Source organism: Octopus sinensis, linkage group LG19, assembly GCF_006345805.1.
Source record: "Octopus sinensis linkage group LG19, ASM634580v1, whole genome shotgun sequence".
NCBI classification, from domain to species: Eukaryota; Metazoa; Mollusca; class Cephalopoda; order Octopoda; family Octopodidae; genus Octopus; species Octopus sinensis.
Window position 1 is genome coordinate 29,135,769 of NC_043015.1, and position 13,464 is coordinate 29,149,232.

Below are 13,464 nucleotides of genomic sequence, written 5' to 3' on the forward strand. Positions count from 1 at the left end.
GTAGAAGAGACACACAACATGGAATTCAGGACCCATCAAAGCTAATGAGGGCCACTGATCCCTGGTTTGGCACAGTGAAATACATCTAGGCTGTTGAAGAATAAGAAGAATGAGGTTGCTTTTGTTTTTTAGCATTGATATTTGGTGACAGAGGTAGGGTGGTGAAACTAAAGATTAGTTTAATGACAAGAAAAAAAGACTGATACGCTGTTGTGCATTAAAAAGGATTAAAAAAGTGGTGAGAAGGAGTAAAATATATGGGAATTACTGCCAGAAAAATGAGAGGCTGTTTAAACTATAAATTATTTTCTTTTTAGCAGTAAACAGAAAAGATAAAATTTCAGCAGCCTTACTTCGGAATTTAAAACATTTGTTAAAAAGCATTCCTGATTAAAAAAGAAAAAAAATTTTTCGTTTTAGCAATGTTAAGACCTGTTAGACGAAAATAAACTTCTGTTGTCGCTTGATCTTTTCTTTAATTAGTTTACATGTAATTAATTTTCAAATCAAAAAAAATTAATTAGAGTTCTATAATTTTGTTAGAGATTAACTAATATCCGTCAACCTACATTCAACGTCAGTAGTGATTACTGTACTAAATATTATTTAACAAAAAAAAAAAAAAAAAAAAAAAAAGGTAAGATTAAAAGATTAAAAGGATTGCTGAACAAAGAAAAGAAGCAAAACAGTATTTGAAATAATTCTAATAAGCGCTAAAAAAAAGAATGAAAAATACTTCAAGAAAAGTGAAAAATCCTCCAACAAAAATAGTATCTCTGCTCCTATGACATCTTCCAACAACATATTTAACAGTTTTCTTTAATAATTTGTGATGCTACTTTAAGAGTGTTTGAGAAAAAGAAATACTTTTTAAAAATCTAACAACATCCACATCAAAAATACTATTGGAAAGAGTGTTTTGTTTTTTGTTTTTTTTCTGAATATACACTGGTCCATTTAGAAATAAAAAATACTGATCAATCTATTAAAAATAGTCATATCATTTGTTAAATATATTGATTTCTAACATAAAATATTAAAATCGTTTGAATATTTCCACTTGGTTCTTATAATCACGCACACACTTGTACAACCTTTTCTTAGTATATATATATATATCCTTTAATCAATCCCACGAGTTTCTCTTCATTAAAATATTTTTTTCTTCGTACAAATTAATCAAGTACAGCACTTTCTAAAACCTGCATTTTTTTTTTTAATCATACCAAATCTTACCAAAATTAAATGGAAAGATTAAATATTTTTTTTGTTTTTTTTTTTGCAGATGTAGTTTTTTAATAACCTATATCAGCCTCCATTAATGATTTTGTTTCAATTTCAAGCGATCAAACATAACTTGGCATAATTCTTGCAGGTCATATTTATGAGACCAATTCCAGTCATTGCGTGCTCGGGAGTCGTCAAAACGTTCTGGCCAGGAATCGGCTATAAAAAAAACAAAAAAAAATTTAACTATTAGATTATTTATAATTAGTAATTAACAAAAAACAAAACAAAACAAAAATCTGGTCCTAAATCACTTTCAACTATCTTCTTTTCATACCAATTCTATACTCATTCATTACTAGTGAATTAGAAATCAGGGGACACAGAGTAAACTACGATCCCATCCCCAAAATGTGAAATACCCTGCCAACTGCTATCACAAAGAAACTTTCTAGCTCAGATTTTAAAATTCAAGTTAAATTTCCTTTTTTTCACATAAATAACTCTTTACTCTTTTACTTGTTTCAGTCATTTGACTGCGGCCATGCTGGAGCACCGCCTTTAGTAGAGCAAATCGACCTCGGGACTTATTCTTTGTAAGCCCAGTACTTACTCTATCGCTAAGTGATGGGGACGTAAACACACCAGCATCGGTTGTCAAGCAATGCTAGGGGGACAAACACAGACACACAAACACATACATATATATACATATATACGACAGGCTTCTTTCAGTTTCCGTCTACCAAATCCACTCACAAGGCTTTGGTCGGCCCGAGGCTATAGCAGAAGAGACTTGCCCAAGATGCCACACAGTGGGACTGAACCCGGAACCATGTGGTTGGTTAGCAAGCTACTTACCACACAGCCACATTTTTTTTTATCAAATAGAAATTCAATACATGATTTAGTTTACATGTATGTTCTTCCATACAAAAATATTAAAATTTTTTGTCTTTTACCATCGGTAGTTACTTCCAACAAGTCATGCATAGCTTTGCAATTACGATTTTTTTTTGGTTCAGTTCCACTTTGGAAGCATGCCTTCCATTATAGCTCTGGGCTGACCGGTGCCTTGTGAGTGAATATGGTAGGCAGGAACTATGTAGAAGCCCGTGAGCTGGCAGAAACGTTAGCAGGCCAGGCGAAATGCTTAGCAGTACGGTATTTCGTCTGCCGCTACATTCTGAGTTCAAATTCTGCCGAGGTCGACTTTGCCTTTCATCCTTTCGGGGTCGATTAAATAAGTACCAGTTATGCACTGGAGTCGATATGATCGACTTAATCCGTTTGCCTGTCCTTATTTGTCCCTTCTGTGTTTAGCCCCTTGTAGGTAGTAAAGAAATAGGTATTTCGTCTGCCGTTACGTTCTGAGTTCAAATTCAACCAAGGTTGACTTTATTTATCATCTTTTCGGGATTGATAAATTAAGTACTATTTACGCACTGGGGTCGATTTGTTTGTCCCTTCTATGTTTAGCCCCTTGTTGGCATTTCACCTTTCAAGGCCTATTAAAATAAGTACGAAGTACCAATCGCATACTGTTTTGCATTCAATTTATTACACCTCTTTTAAATTATTTGCAGTAAACCATCAAACTTAGAAATAATAATAATAATAATAATAATAATAATAATATAATAATAATAATAATAATAATAATAATAATAATGAAATTGTTGTATACAGTGCTCAGGTGCACCACAACTTGTCAAAAGTGCGTATAAAGAGTACGCAGTAATGTACAAATGTCTGGAAAGTGAACAGTGTATGAGTCAGATACATGCTTGCGTGTGTATGGAGGGGAGAAAATCAGGTGTAGTGTTGGTGAATCTCAGGAAGCATGGAAGTTGTGAAGGATGCAGTGCTCCGACAACTAACAACTGATGCCGGCGGTTTGTTCCATGCTTCAGCAACTCTTAGAGTGAAAAAATGTTTCCGAAAGTCATGGCAGGAGCTGTGCTGTTTTCTGACTTTGTAAATATGTCCACGGGTGTTAGACAGGTGGAGTTTGAAAAGGTGCTCAGAGTTACTGTTTGTAAGATGGTTAATAATTTTATGGGTGTCTCTGATTACTATCACTATACATAGGTTAGCCTTGAACTGTCAGAAGCTTCAAGGGTGAAGCATAAGCAATTGCACAGAGTAGACCTAAATAAATAAAGATGATTACAAACTTTTATCCCAGCAGAGATAAAAAGGATCACGCATAATAATACCATTCTATTTTTACATTTCATGCCGCACAATAGAACACATAAGCATCAAGGGAGATAATCTTATTGGAGTTATCTACCTTGATATATATATAAAAAGTGTACATTTAAACACATGAGAGGCATCATCATCATCATCATAGGATTCCTTGCATGCTAGAGAGGACAGTTAAATTCCAAACCACTATTAGGGATAAAATTTCGAAGGGAATGAAAAATGAAAACATTTACCATCTAACTCCTGGACCAATGGTTTCAGACTTTTTTTAACAAATAAAATAATTTGCTAGGTGAAGTCTTCCTCAGCAGGTACATCTTAGATTAAATATATATACACGAGGCAATCCAGTATATGCCCTGTGCTTATACCTTCTAACTTTTCAAATCTACTTCGCAAGCGCAGCTCCTTGTCGCCAGTAAATAAAATGCCAGCTTTTCATTTCGAAAATTTTCTAGAAAAATTACCAATAATTAATAATATCAAAGGGTAATCAGAAATATTTGAAATTTCCATTACCAGTGGCATAGCGTTTAAAAACTTTAGTCAACAGACTATATATTATTCATATAAATACAGTGTACATTTAAACACACGAGAGGCATCCTTCATAGGATTCCTTGCACGCTTGGGATAAAATTTCGAAGGGAATGAAAGATAAAAACATTTACCATCTAACTCATTCCCATTGAAATTTTATCCTATGAGTAATATATAGTCTATTGACTAAATTTTTTATACGCTAAGCCACTGGAAATGGAAATTTCAAATATTTCTGATTACCCTTTGACCCTTTGATATTATTAATACCTTGATATGTAGTTAGCTAGCTAGATGGATAGTTGTAGAATTTAAATCATTTTATATGTAAGCTCTCCAAATCCTTTCAGACTCCTTGATTTCAAATTGCTAATCCCAGCTCACCACGAAGAAACATCATCATCGTTTAACATCCGCTTTCCATGCTGACATGGGTTAGGCGGTGCAACTGGGGTCTGGGAAGCCAGAAGGCTGCACCAGGCCCAGTCTGATCTGGCAATGTTTCTACGGCTGGATGCCCTTCTTCCTAACGCCAACCACTCCATGAGTGTAGTGGGTGCTTTTTACGTGCCAGTGGCACGGGGGCCAGACGAGGCTGGCAAACGGCCACAATTGGATGGTGCTTTTTACATGCCACCAGCACGGAGGCCAGGCGAGGCTGGCAATGGCCACGACCGGATGGTGCTTTTTACATGCCACCGGCACGGAAGCCAGTCGGGGCGGCGCTGGCAACGACCACGTTCGGATGGTTCTCTTATGTGCCCACCGGACAGTTACCTCCGTCGTTTACATTAACGGTCATTCAGAAGGTACTATCCATTTATGAAGTCTCCACAGGAAAAGAAGATTACAACGGGAATGGCTAACTCCCAAACCGGATATGTGTGTGTCTTAACCAAGTGCAATGTTTGTATGAAGAAGACAGAAGCAAAATTACATGAAGAATATAGGTTTGTTGAGAGTATACATACCAATGGCTTGTCTATCATCTGGTTTGTATGTAACCTCCAGATCCGGTACAAATTTCTTTACTTCTTCCACAAGCTCTGCTGGTGTAAAGCTCATTGCATTTACATTATAAGTTCTCAGTGATAATTTATCTGCTGGAGTGGCCATATATTTTACTACAGACTCAAGGCAGTCATCAATGTACATCATGGGCAATCTTGTGTCGGGTTTCAGGAAACATTCAAATTTCTTTGTAGAAATAGCATCATGGAATATGTGTACTGCATAATCTGTTAGAGAATGAAAAGGGTGTATAAATGAAAAGGGTGTATAAATGAAAAGGGTGTATAAAAATTGAAGAATTACATCTGATTTAGTCAGCTTCGAAGAAGAATTTAATAATGATAGGTGCAGGAGTGGCTGTGTGGTAAGTAGCTTGTTTACCAACCACATGGTTCCGGGTTCAGTCCCACTGCGTGGCATCTTGGGCAAGTGTCTTCTACTACTATAGCCTCGGGCCTACCAATGCCTTGTGAGTGGATTTGGTAGACGGAAACTGAAAGAAGCCCGTCGTATATATGTATATATATATATATATGTATGCGTGTGTATGTTTGTATGTTTGTGTTTGTCCCCCTAGCATTGCTTGACAACCGATGCTGGTGTGTTTATGTCCCCCGTTACTTAGCGGTTCGGCAAAAGAGACCGATAAAATAAGTACTGGGCTTACGAAGAATAAGTCCCGGGGTCGATTTGCTCGACTAAAAAGGCGGTGCTCCAGCATGGCCGCAATCAAATGACTGAAACAAGTAAAAGAATTAAAGAGAGTATGAATTCAAATGAAAATTTTAGTTCACAAGTATGTGTAGGTATGGCTGTACAGTTAAGAAATTTGCTTTACAACCATGCGGCTTTGGGTTCAGTCCCACCTCACAGCACCTTAAGCAAGTGTCTTTTACCATAATGCTAGGTTGACCAATGACTTGAAAGGGAATTTGTAGGGAAGCCTGTTGTGTTTGTGTGTATGTGTTTTCATGTATATATGTTTGCATGTGTGAAAGCACGTGGCTTAGTGACTAGGATATTTGGCTTGTGATTGTAAGGCCATGAGTTCAATTCCTGATAGTATATTGTGTCCTTGGGCAAGGCATTTTATTTCACATTGCTCCAGTCCACTCAGCTGGCAAAAAATGAGTAGTACCTGTATTTCAAAGGGCCAGGTTTGTCACATTCTCTATCATGCTGAATCTACCTGAGAAATATGTTAAGGATACACATGCCTGTTGAGTACTCAATCACTTGCACATTAATTTCATGAGCAGGCTATTCTATTGAATGGCTCAAATGGAACACTTGTCATAACCAGCGGAGAGCCAGGTTGTGTATGCGTGAATGTTTTACATTTTGTGGCTTGCATGAAAAAGTAGTGATTCTTGACATAACATGTCAACAACTTGTTCACTAGCTTTGCATTTTCAAAGTCAAATAAAATTTGAAAAAAAAAAAAAACTTCCTTAGAAGCCAGGCAAGGATTTAGCAACAGGAAAGGCAACCTGCTTATAAGCTCTTCCTTTCCTGTTTTGGCAGATTGTTCTGGAGTACTTGAACAGCATTTATCATATAAACAGCACACAGACAGTCTGGCATTTTTTGTTTTGTTGTTGGTTAGCATTTACTCCACCACCACCACCAACAACAACATCAACAACAACAACACACACAGTATTCGTGTCATACAAAAGTGTTGGCCTGCCAGATGCTACTGCTACAGACTATCAAAAAAGCTAGAGGTCAGAAATATAAGAAGCAAGTAACACAAAACAAGTAAAAAAAATATAAGAAGCAAGTAAAGCGGGCTAAAACTAGGCGCCTTCACTAGTCAGTTAAGGTGAGACAGTGTCACGTGACAACTTGCTGGGGCTGCCTGCTGGAGCCTAGCGGCAGGTATTTAAAGGGAAAAATTTGACAAGTCAGTCAGTCACCGGCTGACACTCATCGAAGATACATCGATACATCGAAGAGGCCAAGGAACAGAAGAAAGAAGAAGAAAGAAGACATGCACCCAACACCAGAACTGAAGACACCTCTGAAAGGGTGGGGGAAGCACCATGTCAAAACGGTAGAGGAGTAGGGGCCGAAACCGGATGTGGTTCCTCCTGATGATGTCTTGAGCTAACTGGATCCTATAAAGTAGCTGTTGTGGTAGCAGACCACGAAACACGGTTGTAATTCCAACTAGGAATTGAACCTACACTGCTGGCTACATTTGCCAACACTCTAACATATTCACATATGTATATGTTAAGGTCTACTTTGATATTTTTTTTAAATGGTTTAAGAGGTATGCCTCATGAAAAACAAAAAAGGAATTTTAACTCCACTACCACAAAAAAAAAAAAAAATAGTTATACGAACCTGTTGTTCCTCCACCCGGGTGGCTATCTGCAGATATGATTCCAGGGAAGCGAAGACTTCGGAAATCTACACCAAATTTATAATAATAGTACTGAAATGTAAACCATAGTACTCCTATGAACAACAACATTCATAATATGTGTAGAATATAAAATTTCAAAAGCCACACATGACAGTAGATCTTAACCTTTTATAGGTCAGCACAACATTTCACCAAATGGTGTATATTTTGTAGTAGTAGTAGCAGTAGTAGCAGACATAAAACAATGAGGATGAAGAAAATAATAATGATATTGAATTTTCATTGATAGGCATAGGAGTGGCTGTGTGGTAAGTAGCTTGCTTACGAACAACATGGTTCCAGGTTCAGTCCCACTGCATGGCACCTTGAGCAAGTGTCTTCTACTATAGCCTCGGGCCAACCAAAGCCATGTGAGTTGAATTGGTAGATGGAAACTGAAAGAAGCCCATCGTATATATGTATATATATATATCATCATCATCATCATCATCATTTAGCGTCCGCTTTCCATGCTAGCATGGGTTGGACGGGTCAACTGGGGTCTGTGAAGCTGGAAGGCTTCGTCAGGCCCAGTCAGATCTGGCAGTGTTTCTACGGCTGGATGCCCTTCCTAACGCCAACCACTCCGCGAGTGTAGTGGGTGTTTTTTACGTGCCACCAGCATATATATATATAGAATGGTTGCATACTGTCAATCTAACGTGAACGTGACAGTAGGGGATTACATCAGGCCATCAGGAAGCATCGATGCTTCCTAGGGCTAAACAGCAGTGGTGTAATCCCCTACTGTCACGTTAGATTGACAGTATACAACCATTCTATCACCCCACCACCGTACATATCTCTATGAGATATTTAGAAATTTAATATTTCTGATTTATATATATATATAATATAATATACACCACACACACATATATACATATATATATACACACATATATATATATATATATATGCATATATATATATATATATATATGCATATATATATATACACACACACACATATACATATATATACACATATATATGTATATACATACATATATATATTCACACATATATATACATATCTATACACACACACACACACACACACATATATATGTATGTGTGTGTATATGTTTGTGTCTGTGTTTGTCCCCCCAACATTGCTTGACAACTGATGCTGGTGTGTTTACGTCCCCGTCACTTAGCGCTTCGGCAAAAGAGACCGATAGAATAAGTACCAGGCTTACAAATAATAAGTCCCTGGAGGCAATTTGCTCGACTAAAGGCGATGCTCTAGCATGGCCACAGTCAAATGACTGAAACGAATAAAAGAGTAAAAGAGTAAATAGGAAAGAAGTGTCACTAACCTCTCCAAGTAATTCACTATGTACTTTGGAAACACCATATATGGTCCTTGGTCTCTGGATTGTTAGATCAGGAGTTGGATTTCGAGGGGAGTCAGGACCAAAAGCACCTGGAAATAAAATTAAAAAATAGTTTAGATATGTAGGACTTATTCTTTGTAAGCCTAGTACTTATTCTATCGGTCTCTGTTGTTGAACCGCTAAGTTACTGGAACGTAATCACACCAGCATCAGTTGTCAAGCGATGTTGGGGGGACAAACATAGACACAAACATACATACATACACACACACATATATATATATTCATATATGCGATGGGCTTCTTTCAGTTTCTGTCTACCAAATCCACTCACATGGCTTTGGTTGGCCTGAGGCTATGGTAGAAGACACTTGCTCAAGGTGCCATGCAATGGGACTGAACCCGGAACCATGTGGTTCGTAAGCAAGCTACTTACAACACAGCCACTCCTACGCCTATCAATGAAAATTCAATATCATTATTTTCTTCATCCTCATTGTAGATAGACAGACTATCCATAGGCGTGTGTGTGTGTGACTGCACACACATACATGAACACACACATGCTCGCACACATATATGTGGCACAGTACCTCCCAAAAATAGAAACCATTAATTAATTATTATCCTAGCCTAATAAGATTATCCATTAAGTTAATCAATATCAGATGCAATCACCATGATCTATGAACTCCAAAAATATATTCGATTTTTAGAGAATGGAGAACAATTCAGAATATATATGTGACCCCAATGACATAAAAGATTCACAGACAACCATGTCAGACATACATTACCATTAACAGGTGTCAAATAGATATTCTTAGAGTTTTGATGTGTGTGTGTGTGTGTGTGTGCATACGCATCTGTGTGCATGCATGTGTATGCGTTCATTTGTTTTCTATCCATTTTTCCATATAAGCACCAGGTGCACAAATATGTTGTAATAATAATAATAATAATGATAATAATAATGGAATTATTGTATACAGTGCTCAGGTGCACCACAACTTGTCAAAAAATGCGTATAAAGCATGTGCAGTAATGTACAAATGCCTGGAAAGTGAACAGTGTATGAGACAGATACATGTTTGCGTATGTATGGAGGGGAGAAAATCAGGTGTAGTGTTGGCGAATCTCAGGAAGCATGGAAGTTTTGAAGGATGCCAGTCAAGGTGGCGCTGGCATCGGCACGTTTGGATGGTGCTTTTTACGTGCCACCGGCACAGAAGCCAGTCGAGGCGGCGCTGGCATCGGCCACGTTTGGATGGTGCTTTTTACGTGCCACCGGCACAGAAGCCAGTCGAGGCGGCGCTGGCATCGGCCACGTTCGGATGGTGCTTTTTATGTGCCACCAGCACAGGTATCACAACTACTATTTCCATTGATATTTATTTCGATGTTCATGTACTTGACTCAATAGGTCTCCTCAAGCACAGCGGGTTGTTCTGAAATCCAAGGTACTTTGAATGGTACTTTGAATGTGTTAAATAATAAGGTACTAAAACAGAATGACTCTCCCCAGACACAACAGATTACACATTACAAATGAAGGGATACAGACTACAGATTCTTTGGTTACTAAAACAACATACTCAACTCACCAAGCTATAGCTGTCAGAAGTTCTATAGTAAGTAACAGAGGTATTTACTTACCAATTGTACTAGGAAGAAACAATTTCAGACTGTACTGTCTGCACAGTTCAAGTATATTGTGGACCCCTTCAATGTTGACTCTCATTGCCAGGGGGAAGTTACTCTCCCCTATGGCACTCAGTAAGGCACTAAAGTGAACAACAGAGTCAATTTGATGAGTCACAACAATTTCCTGCAAGTTTTTGTAATCCAGAATGTCTGCATAAATGAAAGGACCTAAGAAAAAAAAAACAGAGGAAGAGAACAAACATTATAATATAGTCAATTACACACACACACATACATATACATGTATGCATGTGAATACATCATTATGGCTGCCCCCTCGTTATCGAGTATGGCCATCGCACAAAGCTTAACTGTTACTGGTGCTGTGATCGAATGTGACTTTTTAGCCCAGCCAAAGATCTACAATATCTTGTACAAAATTGGCAACTAAAACCTTTACTGGTAATAGCCGGTTGTAGTTGTAACTGGGCTTCATGTACACATGTACACATGTATACATACACCCATACATATATACATTTTTACACACACACACATATATATTTCTTTACTACCTACAAGGGGCTAAACATAGAGGGGACAAACAAGGACAGACAAATGGATTAAGTCGATTACATCGACTCCAGTGCGTAACTGGTACTTATTTAATCGACCCCGAAAGGATGAAAGGCAATGTTGACCTCGGCAGAATTTGAACTCAGAACGTAACGGCAGACGAAATACGGCTACGCATTTCGCCCGGCGTGCTAATGATTCTGCCAGCTCACTGCCTTATATATATATATATATGTATGAGCACACACACGCACACACATATCTCTGTGAACTTAAAGAAAATATATAGCAGAGTTGTGGCTCATCGCTGTCAGCCTCATCCAGTTATTCAAAGTCAGTTAGCTGTAATCCAATTGCTTAAGTTACAAAGAGAAGTAGAGGAAGTAGGGGTGACTATGGCAAAATTTTAGGAGGGACAATGCCCATGGACTTCTTTCATGGTCTTTGTCACTTGTGGTGGGGAAACGGTAGAGGTTTCCTTGGTGTTAATGAGTTATCTTCTTTCCTGAGACTGAAAACCTTGTCTGAGTGGATCCTGCTAGAGTCACACACAAGGACCAAGTCATAGAACCAAATGGGGTGCTAGATTAATTCTACCATCCAAGAATGGTTAGAACGGTCGAGAGATCACGGGTTCGAATCTCCGGCAGAAGGTAATGGCCAACTTCTGCTGACTCTTTCGCCACAACTTTCTCTCACTCTTTCCTCCTGCATCTTGCAGTTCACCTGCGACGGACCGGCGTCCCGTCCAGGTGGGGAACCTATACACCAAGAAACCGGGAAACCGGGCCTTGTGAGCCAGGGATGGCTCGAGAAGGAACAAACAACGACAACAAGATTTGGATTAACATGAGATTAAAGTAGATGCGTCATAAAGTAAAGTAGAGGCAAATGTTAAAGGTGAAAACAAGATGCTCAAAGGTGTAATCAAACTTGGAATTACCATAATAATACAAAATAAAACTTCTTAATCATACTCCCATCTCTGCACCCATTTAAAGAGGTTTTAAAAAGGGGACAATGTAAGCTTGTGGCCTTGTGGTAGTCTGTTACACTCATGATTGTGAAATCAGGGTTTTGATTCCTCAACTGGGCATTGTATTGTGTTCTTTAGCAAAACACTTCAGTTCACATTAAAAATAATAATGAAATTATTGTATGCGCAGGAGTGGCTGTGTGTTAAGTAGCTTGCTTACCAACCACATGGATCCGGGTTCAGTCCCACTGTGTGGCACCTTGGGCAAGTGTCTTCTACTATAGCCTCGGGCCGACCAAAGCCTTGTGAGTGGATTTGGTAGACGGAAACTGAAAGAAGCCTGTCGTGTATATGTATATATATATATATATATATATATGCATGTGTGCGTATGTTTGTGTGTCTGTGTTTGTCCCCCCACCATTGCTTGACAACAGATGCTGGTGTGTTTATGTCCCCGTCACTTAGCGGTTCGGCAACAAAGACCGATAGAATAAGTACTGGGCTTACAAAGAATAAGTCCCGGAGTCGAGTTGCTCGACTAAAGGCGGTGCTCCAGCATGGCCGCAGTCAACTGACTGAAACAAGTAAAAGAGTGCTCAAGTGCACCACAACTTGTCGAAAAGTGCGTATAAAGCATATGCAGTAATGTACAAATGTCTGGGAATTGAATAGTGTATGAGGCAGATACATGCTTGCTTGTGTGTATGGAGGGGAGAAAATCAGGTGTATTTGTTGACGAATCTCAGAAAGCATGGAAGTTTTGAAGGATGCAGTGCTCTGACAACTAACAACTGATGCCGGCAGTTTGTTCCATGCTTCAGCAACTCTTAACGTGAAAAAATGTTTCCAAAATAACAAAACAAAGAAGAATTTGAAATAGGAAATAGATTAAACTGATTAAAATATTAAAGAGACATGCGTGCATACATACATACACACATACATACGTACATATATATAATGAACTAACTGTTACTTTCTCAGATGCAGCATGGATTTTTGTCAGTGAACAGGTCGCAGTCTTAAAGCGACGAAAATATTTTGACAAATTAAACTTAAATGTTGAAGTGAATCGAACGGCTTTTGTGTGTTTCTTAAATGGCTTACAAACACCTTCCACGCTGCAATTGTTTTCGTTTCAGCACACGATCTCAGATCAAATCACTTGCTATGCGAGTACATCTCCGTAATATTAAAGAGGTTGTTTAAAAATCTTACCTTCATTATAAACAGATTTGTCTGGTTTCACTATGTCAGACATAATAACATTGTTCTTTCCATATTTTTTTCTATAAAAAGAGAGAGAGAAAAAAAAAAAATTAAACAAGTGATTTTTAACCAAAATACAAATTATTTAGGGTTAGAAATATTTCATGACACCCATCAACAAGTGATGATTATATCACTTGGGGTTTGCCTTTAGCCGTTGGAATTCATTCACTTTCGTTGTTCGAAAAAATAGTTCACATTCCATGTACACGTACTTCCTAATTTTTTGTTGTACACGTTCCATGACGTCC

At 38.2% G+C, this 13,464-nt stretch overlaps 1 protein-coding gene across 1 annotated transcript; it reads right to left on the reverse strand.

Annotated features, from left to right (window-relative positions):
* Positions 1-403: 403 nt before the first annotated feature.
* Positions 404-13,257, reverse strand: LOC115222132 (L-threonine 3-dehydrogenase, mitochondrial). Its single transcript, XM_029792265.2, has 6 exons — positions 13,163-13,257; positions 10,402-10,617; positions 8,728-8,834; positions 7,345-7,435; positions 4,953-5,219; positions 404-1,446 (listed from the first exon to the last, which is right to left on the reverse strand). Exons 1-6 carry the CDS (start codon positions 13,203-13,205, stop codon positions 1,319-1,321), a joined length of 852 nt encoding a protein of 283 aa, XP_029648125.1. The 5' UTR covers positions 13,206-13,257; the 3' UTR covers positions 404-1,318.
* Between the last annotated feature and the right edge of the window lie 207 nt (positions 13,258-13,464).